Source organism: Pogoniulus pusillus, chromosome 29, assembly GCF_015220805.1.
Source record: "Pogoniulus pusillus isolate bPogPus1 chromosome 29, bPogPus1.pri, whole genome shotgun sequence".
Lineage (NCBI taxonomy): Eukaryota > Metazoa > Chordata > Aves > Piciformes > Lybiidae > Pogoniulus > Pogoniulus pusillus.
Window position 1 is genome coordinate 1,561,989 of NC_087292.1, and position 15,052 is coordinate 1,577,040.

The following is a 15,052-nucleotide window of genomic DNA, read 5'->3' on the forward strand; positions in this document are numbered from 1 at the left end:
GCAAACAACTTCTTCCTAACATCCACTTTCAATCTCCCCTCTGCCACTTCAAACCTGTTCCTCCTCTTCCTCCTCTCATTCCCAGCCCTTGTCAATAGTCCCTCCCCAGCTCTCCTGCAGCCCCCCTCAGATCCTGCAAGGCCACTCCAAGGTCTCCTCCAAGCCTTCTCCTCTCCAGCCTGCACAGCCCCAACTCTCTCAGCCTGTGCTCACAGCAGAGCTGCTGCAGCCCTCTCAGCATCTTGGTGGCCTCCTCTGCACTGCCTCCAACACTTCCATGTGCTGCTTGTGCTGGGGGCTGCAGAACTGCCCCCAGGAGTGCAGGTGGGGTGTGAGGAGAGCAGAGCCAAGGGGCAGAATCCCCTCCCTTGCCCTGTGCCCACACTGCTCTGGCTGCACCCAGCACAGGGTTGTGTCTGGGCTGCACTCACCCTGCAGGCTCCTGTGGAGCTTTGCATCAGCCCAGACCCCCAGGGCCTGTTCCTCAGGGCTGCTCTCAGCCATTCCCCACCCAGCCTGGAGCTGTGCTTGGGATTGCTCTGACCCAGGTGCAGGACCTTCCACTTGGCCTTGTTGAATGCCATGAGGTTGGCCTGGGCACAGCTCTGCACCCTGTCCAGCTCCCTCTGGATGGATCCCTGCCCTCTGGCAAGTCGCCAGTGCCACACAGCTTGGTGCCACCTGCAGACTTGCTGAGGCTGCACTGATTGCTCTGCCCATGGCACTGACAAAGATGTTGCCCAGCACTGGTGCCAGCACTGACCCCTGAGGGAGCCACTTGGCACTGGGCTGCAGGTGGACACTGTGCCCTTGGTCACTACTCTGCAGAGTGCAGAGCTGCTTCAACTCTCTGAGCATCTTCATAGGTGAGGGGAGATCAGAGGTGCTCTTGAGATGAAAACCTCCCTAATTTTCCTGCTCCCAGTGCCTCACTTCCCACTGTGGAGAGGTCCTGGGCTGTGTGCAGTGTGTGTTTGAAATGAAAGTGGACAGGAAGGTGCAGTCCAGGAGCTGACCAGCACACACCTGCTACCCCAGGGCATCCTACTCATGGGCACAGTCTGAAGCTAGAACCATGGAACCAAACTGTTGAGGTTGGAAGAGACCTTTGAGGCAAAGACAAGGGGTAGTGGGCACAAGTTGCTGCTGGGGAGATTCAGACTGGGTGCCAGGAACGTTTTCTTTCACCATTTGGACTTCTAAAGATTGGAACAAACTGCCAGGGGAGGTGGAGGATTTCTCCACATCAGACAGCTTCAAGGCCCAGCTTGGCAGGGTGCTGAGCCAGCTCAGTCCAGCTGAATCCTTCCCCTGCAAGCTCAGACTGGATGGTCCTGGGGGTCAATTCCAGCCTGCTACTCCGTGAGTGAACCTATGACTGGCTGGGGCACTTAGTGCCATGGTCTGGCTGATTGGGCAGGGCTGGGTGCTAGGTGGGTCTGGATGAGCTTGGAGCTCTCTTCCAACCTGCTTGATTCTATGATTCTCTCAGTCCAGCCACTCATCTGGAGCTCACCCTGCTGCTGAGCCACTGCCACTAACCCACAGCCCTCAGCACCACTCCCAGGCAGCTCGGAAACCCCTCCAGGGCTGGGGACTCCACCACCTCCCTGAGAGCCCTTGCTGGGAAGAGATCATTCCTCATCTCCAGCCTCAACCCCTCCTGCCACAACTTGGGGCTGTTTCCTCTTGGCCTGTCGCTTGTTGCATGTGAGGAGAGCCCAACCCCTGCCTGGAGCAGAGGGCACCGTGGGCAATGCTGGTCTCTGCCTGCGGAGCTTGCTGGGTGGCACTGCCTGCTCCTGGCTGCTTCAGCCCCCAGCCCCGAGCCCTCATCCCCGGGGGGCTGTGTCCTCCCTGGCGTTTCGTGCTGGGGCGCAGCCTCTCGCAGCGCTCCAGTGCTCCGTGCATGCCTCTGCTTGTTCTGTTTCCTCTCTGCTCCAGCCAACGCCACTGCCATCAACCTCCCGGCGAGCACCCTGGAGCTGCAGCGCTTCCCCCGGGAGCCGCAGCGCAGCGCAGCGGCGGAGCGGCCGGAGCGGGGCGCGGGCAGCGAGCCCATGGCGGCGGCTGTCATCCCGCAGCTGAGCGGGGTGCAGGCCTGCAGCACGGTGCGGCTGCTGGAGTGGAAGGATGGGCTGGCGGCGCTGCCGGGCAGCAACCTGCGGGTGAGTGCAGCCCTCCGCTGCTGCTGCCCTCCCTGCGCCCGCCTGCCCCTCTGCCCCTGCTCCTGCCTGCTGTGCCCCTGCTCTTACCTTATGTGCCCCTGCTCCTGCCTCCTGTGCCCCTGCTCTTACCTGCTGTGCCCCTGCTCCTGCCTGCTGTGCCCCTGCTCCTACCTGCTGTGCCCCTGCTCCTACCTCCTCTGCCCCTGCTCCTACCTCCTCTGCCCCTGCTCCTGCCTGCTGTGCCCCTGCTCCTACCTCCTCTGCCCCTGCTCCTACCTCCTGTGCCCCTGCTCCTACCTGCTGTGCCCCTGCTCCTGCCTGCTGTGCCCCTGCTCCTGCCTGCTGTGCCCCTGCTCCTGCCTGCTGTGCCCCTGCTCCTACCTCCTGTGCCCCTGCTCCTGCCTGCTGTGCCCCTGCTCCTGCCTCCTCTGCCCCTGCTCCTGCCTCCTGTGCCCCTGCTCCTGCCTCCTGTGCCCCTGCTCCTGCCTCCTGTGCCCCTGCTCCTGCCTGCTGTGCCCCTGCTCCTACCTCCTCTGCCCCTGCTCCTACCTCCTCTGCCCCTGCTCCTGCCTGCTGTGCCCCTGCTCCTACCTCCTCTGCCCCTGCTCCTACCTCCTGTGCCCCTGCTCCTACCTGCTGTGCCCCTGCTCCTGCCTCCTGTGCCCCTGCTCCTGCCTGCTGTGCCCCTGCTCCTACCTGCTGTGCCCCTGCTCCTACCTCCTCTGCCCCTGCTCCTGCCTGCTGTGCCCCTGCTCCTGCCTCCTGTGCCCCTGCTCCTGCCTCCTGTGCCCCTGCTCCTGCTTGCTGTGCCCCTGCTCCTGCCTGCTGTGCCCCTGCTCCTACCTCCTGTGCCCCTGCTCCTACCTGCTGTGCCCCTGCTCCTGCCTGCTGTGCCCCTGCTCCTACCTGCTGTGCCCCTGCTCCTGCCTGCTGTGCCCCTGCTCCTACCTCCTGTGCCCCTGCTCCTACCTGCTGTGCCCCTGCTCCTACCTGCTGTGCCCCTGCTCCTGCCTGCTGTGCCCCTGCTCCTGCCTGCTGTGCCCCTGCTCCTACCTCCTGTGCCGCTGCTCCTGCCTCCTCTGCCCCTGCTCCTACCTGCTGTGCCCCTGCTCCTTCCTCCTGTGCCCCTGCTCCTGCCTCCTGTGCCCCTGCTCCTGCCTGCTGTGCCCCTGCTCCTGCCTCCTGTGCCCCTGCTCCTACCTGCTGTGCCCCTGCTCCTGCCTGCTGTGCCCCTGCTCCTGCCTCCTGTGCCCCTGCTCCTACCTGCTGTGCCCCTGCTCCTACCTGCTGTGCCCTTGCTCCTGCTTGCTGTGCCCCTGCTCCTGCCTCCTGTGCCCCTGCTCCTACCTGCTGTGCCCCTGCTCCTGCCTCCTGTGCCCCTGCTCCTGCCTGCTGTGCCCCTGCTCCTGCCTCCTGTGCCCCTGCTCCTACCTCCTGTGCCCCTGCTCTTACCTGCTGTGCCCCTGCTCCTACCTGCTGTGCCCCTGCTCCTGCCTCCTGTGCCCCTGCTCCTACCTGCTGTGCCCCTGCTCCTGCCTGCTGTGCCCCTGCTCCTACCTCCTGTGCCCCTGCTCCTGCCTCCTGTGCCCCTGCTCCTACCTGCTGTGCCCCTGCTCTTACCTGCTGTGCCCCTGCTCCTACCTGCTGTGCCCCTGCTCCTGCCTGCTGTGCCCCTGCTCCTACCTGCTGTGCCCCTGCTCCTACCTCCTCTGCCCCTGCTCCTGCCTCCTCCGCCCCTGCTCCTGCCTCCTGTGCCCCTGCTCCTGCCTCCTGTGCCCCTGCTCCTACCTGCTGTGCCCCTGCTCCTGCCTCCTGTGCCCCTGCTCCTGCCTCCTGTGCCCCTGCTCCTACCTGCTGTGCCCCTGCTCCTGCCTGCTGTGCCCCTGCTCTTACCTGCTGTGCCCCTGCTCCTACCTGCTGTGCCCCTGCTCCTGCCTGCTGTGCCCCTGCTCCTGCCTGCTGTGCCCCTGCTCCTACCTGCTGTGCCCCTGCTCCTACCTGCTGTGCCCCTGCTCTTACCTTATGTGCCCCTGCTCCTGCCTCCTGTGCCCCTGCTCCTACCTCCTCTGCCCCTGCTCCTGCCTGCTGTGCCCCTGCTCCTGCCTCCTGTGCCCCTGCTCCTGCCTCCTGTGCCCCTGCTCCTGCCTCCTGTGCCCCTGCTCCTACCTCCTCTGCCCCTGCTCCTACCTCCTCTGCCCCTGCTCCTGCCTGCTGTGCCCCTGCTCCTACCTGCTGTGCCCCTGCTCCTACCTGCTGTGCCCCTGCTCTTACCTTATGTGCCCCTGCTCCTGCCTCCTGTGCCCCTGCTCCTACCTCCTCTGCCCCTGCTCCTGCCTGCTGTGCCCCTGCTCCTGCCTCCTGTGCCCCTGCTCCTGCCTCCTGTGCCCCTGCTCCTGCCTGCTGTGCCCCTGCTCCTACCTCCTCTGCCCCTGCTCCTACCTCCTGTGCCCCTGCTCCTACCTGCTGTGCCCCTGCTCCTGCCTGCTGTGCCCCTGCTCCTACCTCCTCTGCCCCTGCTCCTGCCTGCTGTGCCCCTGCTCCTGCCTCCTCTGCCCCTGCTCCTGCCTCCTGTGCCCCTGCTCCTGCCTCCTGTGCCCCTGCTCCTGCCTCCTGTGCCCCTGCTCCTGCCTGCTGTGCCCCTGCTCCTACCTGCTGTGCCCCTGCTCTTACCTCCTCTGCCCCTGCTCCTACCTGCTGTGCCCCTGCTCCTGCCTGCTTTGCCCCTGCTCCTACCTGCTGTGCCCCTGCTCTTACCTCCTCTGCCCCTGCTCCTACCTCCTGTGCCCCTGCTCCTACATCCTGTGCCCCTGCTCCTGCCTGCTGTGCCCCTGCTCCTGCCTGCTGTGCCCCTGCTCCTGCTTGCTGTGCCCCTGCTCCTGCCTGCTGTGCCCCTGCTCCTACCTCCTGTGCCCCTGCTCCTACCTGCTGTGCCCCTGCTCCTGCCTGCTGTGCCCCTGCTCCTACCTCCTCTGCCCCTGCTCCTGCCTGCTGTGTCCCTGCTCCTACCTCCTCTGCCCCTGCTCCTGCCTGCTGTGCCCCTGCTCCTACCTCCTCTGCCCCTGCTCCTACCTGCTGTGCCCCTGCTCCTACCTCCTCTGCCCCTGCTCCTACCTGCTGTGCCCCTGCTCCTACCTCCTCTGCCCCTGCTCCTGCCTCCTCTGCCCCTGCTCCTGCCTGCTGTGCCCCTGCTCCTACCTCCTCTGCCCCTGCTCCTACCTGCTGTGCCCCTGCTCCTGCCTGCTGTGCCCCTGCTCCTGCCTGCTGTGCCCCTGCTCCTACCTCCTGTGCCCCTGCTCCTACCTCCTGTGCCCCTGCTCCTGCCTGCTGTGCCCCTGCTCCTGCCTGCTGTGCCCCTGCTCCTACCTCCTGTGCCCCTGCTCCTGCCTGCTGTGCCCCTGCTCCTGCCTCCTCTGCCCCTGCTCCTGCCTCTTCTGCCCCTGCTCCTGCCTCCTCTGCCCCTGCTCCTGCCTGCTGTGCCCCTGCTCCTGCCTGCTGTGCCCCTGCTCCTGCCTCCTGTGCCCCTGCTCCTACCTCCTGTGCCCCTGCTCCTGCCTGCTGTGCCCCTGCTCCTGCCTGCTGTGCCCCTGCTCCTGCCTGCTGTGCCCCTGCTCCTACCTCCTGTGCCCCTGCTCCTGCCTGCTGTGCCCCTGCTCCTGCCTCCTCTGCCCCTGCTCCTGCCTCTTCTGCCCCTGCTCCTGCCTCCTCTGCCCCTGCTCCTGCCTGCTGTGCCCCTGCTCCTGCCTGCTGTGCCCCTGCTCCTGCCTCCTGTGCCCCTGCTCCTACCTCCTGTGCCCCTGCTCCTGCCTGCTGTGCCCCTGCTCTTACCTCCTCTGCCCCTGCTCTTACCTCCTTTGCCCCTGCTTTTACCTCCTGTGCCCCTGCTTTTAACTCCTTTCTTCCCCTGGTTTTAACTCCTTTGCCCCTCGTTTTAACTCCTTTTCTTCCCATGGTTTTATCTCCTTTTTTCCCACCTGGTTTTAACTCCTCTTTCCCCCTGGTTTTAACTCCTCTTTCCCCCTGGTTTTAACTCCTCTTTCCCCCTGGTTTTACCTCCTTTACCCCGGGTTTTAACTCCTTTTCCCCCACCCTGGTTTTACCTCCTTTTTCCCCCTGTTTTTACCTCCTTTGCCCCTGTTTTTAACTCCTTTTCTCCCCCTGGTTTTACCTCCCTTTTCCCCTATTTTTGCCTCCTTTGCCCCTGTTTTTAACTCCTTCCCCCCCCCCCCCCCCCCCCCCCCCCCCCCCCCCCCCCCCCCCCCGGTTTTACCTCCTTTTCCCTGGTTTTACCTCCTTTTCCCTGGTTTTAACTCCTTTTCTCCTGGTTTTAACTCTTTCACCCCCGGATTTTAACTCTTTCCCCCCCCCCGATTTTAAGTCTTCCCCCCCCGTTATTAACTCTTCTTTTTTTGACTGGTTTTAACTTTTTGACTGTTTTCACCTCTTAGTTGTTTTAACTCTTTTCTCCCCCTTTAGTTTTATTTTTACTGCATTTAATTTTTTTTAACTAGATTTAACTCTTTTTGGTTTTAACTCTTCTTTCCCCCTGGTTTTAACTCCTTTTTTCCCTGGTTTTAACTCTTTTTTCCCCCTGGTTTTAACTCCTTTTCCCCCCATGGTTTTACCTCCTTTGCCCCTCGTTTTAATTCCTTTCCCCCCCCCCTGGTTTTATCTCTTTTTCCCTCTGATTTTATCTCTTCTCCCCCCTGGTTTTATCTCTTTTCCCCCCTGATTTTATCTCTTTTTCCCCTGGTTTTATCTCTTTTTCCCCTGGTTTTATCTCTTTTCCCCCCTGGTTTTATCTCTTTTTCCCCTGGTTTTATCTCTTTTTCCCCCTGATTTTATCTCTTTTCCCCCCTGGTTTTATCTCTTTTTCCCCTGGTTTTATCTCTTTTTCCCCTGGTTTTATCTCTTTCCCCCCCTGATTTTATCTCTTTTTCCCCTTGGTTTTATCTCCTTTTTCCCTGGTTTTAACTCCTTTTTTCCCCTGGTTTTAACTCCTTTTTTTCCTCTGGTTTTATCTCTTTTCCCCCTGGTTTTATCTCTTTTCCCCCTGGTTTTATCTCTTTTTCCCCCTGGTTTTAACTCCTTTTTCTCCCTGGTTTTAACTCCTTTTTTCCCCCTGGTTTTAACTCCTTTTTTCCCCCTGGTTTTAACTCCTTTTTTTCCCTGGTTTTAACTCCTTTTTTCCCCTGGTTTTAACTCCTTTTTCCCCCCTGATTTTATCTCTTTTCCTCCCCTGGTTTTATCTCTTTCCCCCCCTGGTTGTATCTCTTTTTCCCCCTGCTTTTATCTCTTTTTCCCCTTGGTTTTATCTCCTTCTTCCCTGGTTTTAACTCCTTTTTTTCCCTGGTTTTAACTCCTTTTTTTCCTCTGGTTTTATCTCTTTCCCCCCTTAGTTTTATCTCTTTCCCCCCCTGGTTTTATCTCTTTCCCCCCCTGGTTTTATCTCTTTTCCCCCTGGTTTTATCTCTTTTTCCTCCTGGTTTTATCTCCTTTTTCCCTGGTTTTAACTCCTTTTTTTCCCCTGGTTTTATCTCTTTTCCCCCCTGGTTGTATCTCTTTCCCCCCCCTGGTTTTATCTCTTTTCCCCCCTGGTTGTATCTCTTTTCCCCCCTGGTTTTATCTATTTCCCCCCCTGGTTTTATCTCTTTTCCCCCTGGTTTTATCTCTTTTTCCTCCTGGTTTTATCTCCTTTTTCCCTGGTTTTAACTCCTTTTTTTCCCCTGGTTTTATCTCTTTTCCCCCCTGGTTGTATCTCTTTCCCCCCCTGGTTTTATCTCTTTTCCCCCCTGGTTGTATCTCTTTTCCCCCCTGGTTTTATCTCTTTTCCCCCTGCTTTTAACTCTGTTTTCCCTTGATTTTAACTCTTTTTCCCCCCTGTTTTTAACTCTTCCTTTTTGTAACTGGTTTTAACTTTCTGACTGTTTTCACCTCTCTGTTTGTGGCTGGTTGTAAGTCCTTCCTTGGCTGGTTGTAACTCTTCCCCCCCTGTGCTTTGGTTCCTCGACACAGTTCCGCATCAATGAGTATGGGACGCTGAAGGTGGTGAGTGCTGACAAGATGCCTCCGGTGGAAGCTCTAAAGGAGGCTCACACAGAGAAAGATGGGGACTCAGAGGTGGCACCCACCAGCAGGGACAATCCTACTGTGGCTCAGGGTAAGGGCACCGTGGTGGCACATCTGGGCCGGGAGCCATCATCTCATGGGCATCGCCTGGAGTTGGCCCCGAGCGAGGCAAACGTCCCCCTGCTCCCTGCTCCCTGCTCCCAGCTCCCTGCTCCCTGCTCCCTTTCCCTTGCTGTGTCTTGCTCCTCAGCACCGCTCTTCTCTCTGCCTCAGATGTGCCAGAGCAGACCAAGGTGCCAGCAGCAGAAGGCTTGTGCCACTGTGACACCTGTGGGCGCAGACCCGTGCTGGATGTAGCCCGGGAGGGCAGAGGCTTCTGCAGCGAGCACTGCCACCAGCAGTTCAAAGAAAGGTGAAGCCTGCTCCCTGCCCCAGCTGGCTGTCCCCTTAGCCCTGGGCCATGCTCCAGCAGGTGCCGAGGACCCCACACCTTTCCCCTCTTTCTCACAGGCAGAGTGCCCTGGGGATGGAGATTGTGCCAGGGGACAGCAGGAAGCCCAGCAGCCAGGCTGCCTCCTTGCCCAGCCTCCTGTCTGCTGGAGCAGGGCTGCAGAAGGAGGCCACTGCAGTGGCTGCTTGCAGGCTGAGCAGCTGTGGGTCACAGAGGTGTCCCCAGCTCCTCTGCTCACTGCCGTGTGACTCCTGGGAGTCGTTTTCCAGTGTCTGTGCCTGACCTTGAGGCAGCTTTGAGCCCTGCTCTGGAGCTGGGTAGCTTCTGGTCCGTCCCTGGGCACAGGGCTCTGACACCCAAGCACCTGGGAGTGACTCTGCTCTGTACCCTGGTTCTAACCTGCTGCCAACTCGTGCAGAGTGTGGTCAGGAGGGGTGGGAGCAGAGGCAGAAGGGACTGGCAGGGACTCTGCAGCAGCCACCGCTCACTGCCAGCCAAGCTGTGCCAGGTGCCCTGCTGCAGTGCCCCAGCTGCCCCTCCCCCACCCCCGCAGGTCTGTCATCGTGGAAAACTCTGCCAGCAGCACCATTGCCCCCGAGATCCTCAAGCCAGTGAAGAAACGGAAGAGGAAGGACTACCAGAGCCCCTCAGAGGAAGAATATGAGTCTGAGCAGATGGTAGGAAGAGGGCAGGGAGGGCACCTGTACGATGGCAGGCCATGGGCCACCCCCTAGGCACCTCGGAGTGCTCTGCCAGCTGTGTGCTGAAGGGGTAACCTCTTGTCTGTGAGTGCCACAAAGTCGAAGTCAGGGCTGCTGGGCACTGGGCTGGCTGCTGGGCACCCCAGACACATCTCCACAGAGCCACAGCATGGGAGGGGCAGGAAGGGGCCAAGCTCCTGCTAAGGCAGGCTCAGCCAGAGAAGGTCACACAGCAGCACACCCAGGCAGGTTTTGGATGGCTGCAGAGGTGGAGACTCCACCACCTCCCTGGGCAGCCTGCTCCAGGCCTCCAGCACCCCTGTGTTAAAGAAGTTCCTCCTCATGTCCGATGGTCAAGGTTGTGCCCATTGCCCCTTGTCCTGTCCTGACTGGACTGTAGCTATCAAGTGCTCTCAACTGCTTTTTGGGTCTGGGCCACCACAGTAAGTGTTGGGGTAAGAGTCTCTTAGCTGCATGAGAGTGGCTTTGCCAAGGCAAGGAAGCTGTGCTTGCCAGCCCTGCCTGTGCCAGATCCTCTCCAGCCGTGGGCACAACCACTCAGCACAAAGACCCCTCCCAGGCTCCCAGCATCTCATCCAAGTGCAGAAGCTCAGTGTGGCCCTTGGTACCTCGGCCTGCAGCACCAGGGGGTTCTGCTTTCTTTGCTCTCCTGTCTAGGAGGAAAAACAGGACGAGAGGAAGAACTCAGCAGGAGACTCTGCCCTCAGCAACCCGGAGCCTGACGTGTGGAACGGGAGCCAGCATGGTATGGAGGGTGGGCAGGGGGCTGAGACCTTCTGCCATGGCTCTGGGGTCCCTTGGCAAGGCTGAGCCAACCACTTGGTGCTCCAGTGGAGCCAACCCCCCAGTGCCATCACTGCAGTGGTACAAGCTCCTGAAGGCTCGAAAGCTCCTCTGCTTGCTTGATCCTGCTCTCTGTCTCCTTCCATTTCTCTCCTTTCCTCTCTTTCTCTCCATGGGGACAGCACTCTTACAGGCATGGCTGTGTCATCCTCGGGCATTGGGCTGCTCTGGAGAGCCTCTCTGGTCCCTCCCTTTGGCAGCAGACTCTGTGACTGGCTGGTGGGTGCCACATTTGCCCTGAGAGGCACTGACCCGAGCAGTCATGGGTGGCTTTGGATGGTCTCAGTGGGAACCTGCTGCCATGATGAGGAGCTCACAAAGTCTGGGGGCTGCTCCTGTAGGTCTGGTGGTGCCTCTGAGGCTCAGGCAGTTGGGGTGGTGCCTCTGAGGCTCAGGCATTTGGGGTGGTGCCTCTGAGGCTCAGGCATTTGGGGTGGTGCCTCTGAGGCTCAGGCATTTGGGGTGGTGCCTCTGAGGCTCAGGCAGTTGGGGTGGTGCCTCTGAGGCTCAGGCAGTTGGGGTGGTCTCATGTTGAGGGCATCTATTGCTGTAGCTTCTCGGGTGCAGAGCTGCTGACACAGAGGGAGAATGGTGCAGGGTTTGCTTGTGGTGCTCCTCTGCAGTCTGCTGAGAGTGAGGGGGAAGGAAAACTTGGGGTAAACACCAGAAAATAAACCCTTATGGGAAACCTTTTGTCTCTGAGGAGTGAAAGGTCAGACTCAAGCACTTTGCAAATGAAACTGTTCCAGCTTCTTGCTCCTGTCTGCAGCCAGACCCAGGGACAGTAGCAGGGGCCAGATGTTAATCCCTGGTGTTACACTGAGCATCAAAAAGGGATCTCACCCTCCTTGGCCAGGTCCTTTTCTCCTCAGTCTGAGCCCTGAGCCTGGAACCTTCCCTGCTGCATACAAGAGAGCAGTGCTGAGCCTTCTTACTTCAGCAGCTTATTTCCTCTTGCTTTGGAAGCAACCTCAACAAACAAAACCCATGCCTGGCTGCTTCAGTGCAGCAGTCAGAGTGTGCTCTGGCTACAGGTGCAGTTGTTGTTCTCCAGAGCTGCAGAGCTTCTGCTCAGGGATTCCCCAAGCATCCCTGGCACTTCTTTTCCCCTGTGTCATAGAATATCATAGAATCAACCAGGTTGGAAGAGACCTCCAAGATCATCCAGTCCAACCTAGCACCCAGCCCTGCCCAACCAACCAGACCATGGCACCAAGTGCCTCATCCAGGCTTTTCTTGAACACCTCCAGCCACAGCCACTCCACCACCTCCCTGGGCAGCCCATTCCAATGCCAATCACTCTCTCTGCCAGCAACTTCCTCCTAACAGCCAGCCTGAACCTGCCCTGGCACAGCTTCAGGCTGTGTCCCCTTCTTCTGGTGCTGGCTGCCTGGCAGCAGAGCCCAACCCCACCTGGCTACAGCCTCCCTGCAGGCAGCTGCAGGCAGCAATGAGCTCTGCCCTGAGCCTCCTCTGCTGCAGGCTGCACCCCCCCAGCTCCCTCAGCCTCTCCTCACAGGGCTGTGCTCCAGGCCCCTCCCCAGCCTTGCTGCCCTTCCCCAAACACCTTCCAGCACCTCAACAGCTCTCTGCAATGGAGGAGCCCAGAACTGGACACAGCACTGCAGGGGTGGCCTGAGCAGTGCTGAGCACAGGGGCAGAAGAACCTCCCTTGTCCTGCTGCCCACACTGCTCCTGAGCCAGCCCAGGATGCCATTGGCTCTGCTGCCCACCTGGGCACTGCTGCCTCCTCTGCAGCTCCTCTCTCCCACCACCCCCAGCTCCCTCTCTGCCTGGCTGCTCTCAGCCACTCTGTCCCCAGCCTGTAGCTGCTTGGGGTTGTTGTGGCCAAAGTGCAGAACCCTGCCCTTGGCCTTGTTCAGTCTCATCCCCTTGGCCTCTGCCCACCCATGCAGCCTGGCCAGGTCCCTCTGCAGGGCTCTGCTACCCTCCACCAGCTCCACACTGCTCCTACCTTGGTGTCATCTGCAAACTGACTGCTGCTGGACTCAATCCTCTCTCTGCAAGTTCTTGTTTTTGGCCATCTTCTCCTCCCCTAAACCCAAGGACTTGGTCTGATTTTGCTCTGATGCTGGCTGGCTGTCGTGGCTGGCCTGTGGCTATGAACTACTGAGTACTGGAACAGCCACAGCACTCCTGGAGTCCCCTCATAGAATCATGGAATTGTCAGGGCTGGAAGGGACCTCAAGGATCATCCAGCTCCAAACCCCTGCCACGGGCAGGGACACCTCACACTACATCAGGTACTGCCCACAGCCACAGCCAGCCTGGCCTTAAACACCTCCAGGGATGAGGCTTCCACCACCTCCCTGGGCTACCTGTGCCAGGCTCTCAGCACCCTCATGCTGAACAACTTCTTCCTAAGGTTTAATCTCAATCTCCCCTCCTAGCTTGGAGCCATTCCCCCCCCACTCCTATCCCTACCTGACACCCTCAGAAGCCCCTCCCCAGCTTTCCTGCAGCCCCCTTCAGACACTGCAAGGCCACAGTGAGGTCTGCTTGGAGCCTTCTCCTCTCCAGCCTGCACAGCCCCAACTCTCTCAGCCTGTCCCCACAGCAGAGCAGCTCCAGCCCTCTGCTCATCCTCCTGGCCCTGCTCTGGACACCTTCCAGCACCTCCAGATCTTTGCTGTCCCAGGGGGTAGAAAGTGTTTGAGAGTGAGGGGCTTGGACTGTGTCTTGTGTGGCTCGGGCAGAGCCTTCGTGGTCGGGCAGAGCCAAGGAGGTCAAAGGCAGGGAGCAGGCAGTGCTGCCTTCTTTTCTGCAGTGCCCTAGGAGTCAGTCGCTCTGTAGGGCAGCAGGGTGGTCCCGGTGTGCAGCAGGGGGCTGAGGTGGCTGTCTCGGAGCAGAGGCCAGCCCAGGTGGCCTCTGCAGCGGCAGCAGGGGCTGAGCTCGCTGCGCCTTCGCCCGGCTGGGAGCTCCTCGTAGCTGGGAGCGATTCCCCAGTGCCTCGGCGCCGTGGTCACTGCGGGCGTGCTGGCTGGGGCAGGGCTGGCCGGAGCAGGGCTGGCTGGAGCAGGGCTGGCCGGAGCAGGGCTGGTCGGAGCAGGGCTGGTCGGAGCAGGGCTGGCTGGAGCAGGGCTGGCCGGAGCAGGGCTGGCCGGAGCAGGGCTGGCTGCAGAGGAGGCTGACACCAGGCGGCACCGGAGGACGCTCGGGTGCGGGCAGCCCGGAGGCGGCCGCGGCAGGGGGCCGGAGCAGGCAGGGGCAGGCAGGGGCAGGCAGCGCAGGGGCAGGGCAGGCAGGGGCCGGGCAGACAGGGGCAGGGCAGGCAGGGGCCGAGCAGGCAGGGGCCGGGGCAGGCAGGGGCCGTGCAGGCAGAGGCAGGGGCAGGGCAGGCAGGGCAGGGGCTGTGCAGGCAGGGGCCGGGCAGGCAGGGGCAGGCAGGGCAGGGGCCGTGCAGGCAGGGGCCGGGCAGGCAGGGCCGGGCTGCAGCGCCCTCCGCAGCGCTGTTGAGTGCCTTTGTGCCGCGCCCAGGTGCCGGTGAGCAGAAGAAGGAAGGCTGGTCCTGGGCGTCCTACCTGGAGGAGCAGAAAGCTGTCGCTGCCCCTTTAGATCTCTTCCAGGATGTGAGTTGGGATTTTCCTCTCTTGTTTCCCCCTCTTTCATCTTTTATTCTTTCCCTTTGCCCCCGCCCTCCCCTCCTCCTCCTGTCCTCCTTGTGTCGTGGGCGATGTGCCAGCTGCCCTCCTCACCCGGAGCCGGCCAGGCCACCCCCAGCTTCGGTCTGCCCACGGTCCGCGTTCCCAGCGTCCGCCCCACGCACCCCGCAGCTGCCCGGGACCCCCCTGCGGCCCTGGCAGGGCTGGGGGAGCCTTTCCAGCCCTCTCCAAAGCCAGCGGTGAGCCCTGCCGGGGCCATGCGGCCGAGCTGCACCTCTGCTGCCGGGAGCCTGCTCGCCAGAGGGCACAGGGCTGGGCTCTGTGCCCGCTCCCCCTGCCCGCAGCTCCTGGCCTGGGGACGCTCTGCCCTGCCAGCAGCACGGGGCCCAAACCCAGCAGGAGCCTGCGGGCTGCTCCCACCGCCTGCTGGCTGCTCCCATTGCCTGCGGGCTGCTCCCATTGCCTGCTGGCTGCTCCCATTGCCTGCGGGCTGCTCCCATTGCCTGCGGGCTGCTCCCATTGCCTGCGGGCTGCTCCCATTGCCTGCGGGCAGCTCCCATTGCCTGCTGGCTGCTCCCATTGCCTGCGGGCTGCTCCCATTGCCTGCGGGCAGCTCCCATTGCCTGCGGGCTGCTCCCATTGCCTGCTGGCTGCTCCCACCGCCTGCTGGCTGCTCCCACCGCCTGCGGGCAGCTCCCATTGCCTGCTGGCTGCTCCCATTGCCTGCTGGCAGCTCCCATTGCCTGCGGGCTGCTCCCACTGCCTGCTGGCTGCTCCCATTGCCTGCGGGCTGCTCCCATTGCCTGCTGGCTGCTCCCATTGCCTGCTGGCTGCTCCCACTGCCTGCGGGCTGCTCCCACTGCCTGCTGGCTGCTCCCATTGCCTGCTGGCTGCTCCCATTGCCTGCGGGCTGCTCCCACTGCCTGCTGGCTGCTCCCATTGCCTGCGGGCTGCTCCCATTGCCTGCGGGCAGCTCCCATTGCCTGCTGGCTGCTCCCATTGCCTGCGGGCTGCTCCCACTGCCTGCTGGCTGCTCCCATTGCCTGCGGGCAGCTCCCACTGCCTGCTGGCTGCTCCCATTGCCTGCGGGCTGCTCCCATTGCCTGCGGGCTGCTCCCATTGCCTGCTGGCTGCTCCCATTGCCTGCTGGCAGCTCCCATTGCCTGCTGGCTGCTCCCA

At 61.3% G+C, this 15,052-nt stretch overlaps 1 protein-coding gene across 4 annotated transcripts in view; it reads left to right on the top strand.

The window, feature by feature from the left end:
• L3MBTL1 (L3MBTL histone methyl-lysine binding protein 1) overlaps positions 1-15,052 on the top strand; it is a 43,461-nt gene that overhangs the window by 13,619 nt on the left and 14,790 nt on the right. For all 4 annotated transcript variants that reach the window (XM_064167986.1, XM_064167987.1, XM_064167984.1 and 1 more), the window contains 6 exons: positions 1,945-2,168; positions 8,181-8,325; positions 8,508-8,646; positions 9,239-9,362; positions 10,065-10,152; positions 13,749-13,840. In XM_064167986.1, coding sequence (XP_064024056.1) covers positions 1,945-2,168; positions 8,181-8,325; positions 8,508-8,646; positions 9,239-9,362; positions 10,065-10,152; positions 13,749-13,840 — 812 coding nt within the window. The remainder of the gene's footprint in view (positions 1-1,944; positions 2,169-8,180; positions 8,326-8,507; positions 8,647-9,238; positions 9,363-10,064; positions 10,153-13,748; positions 13,841-15,052) is intronic.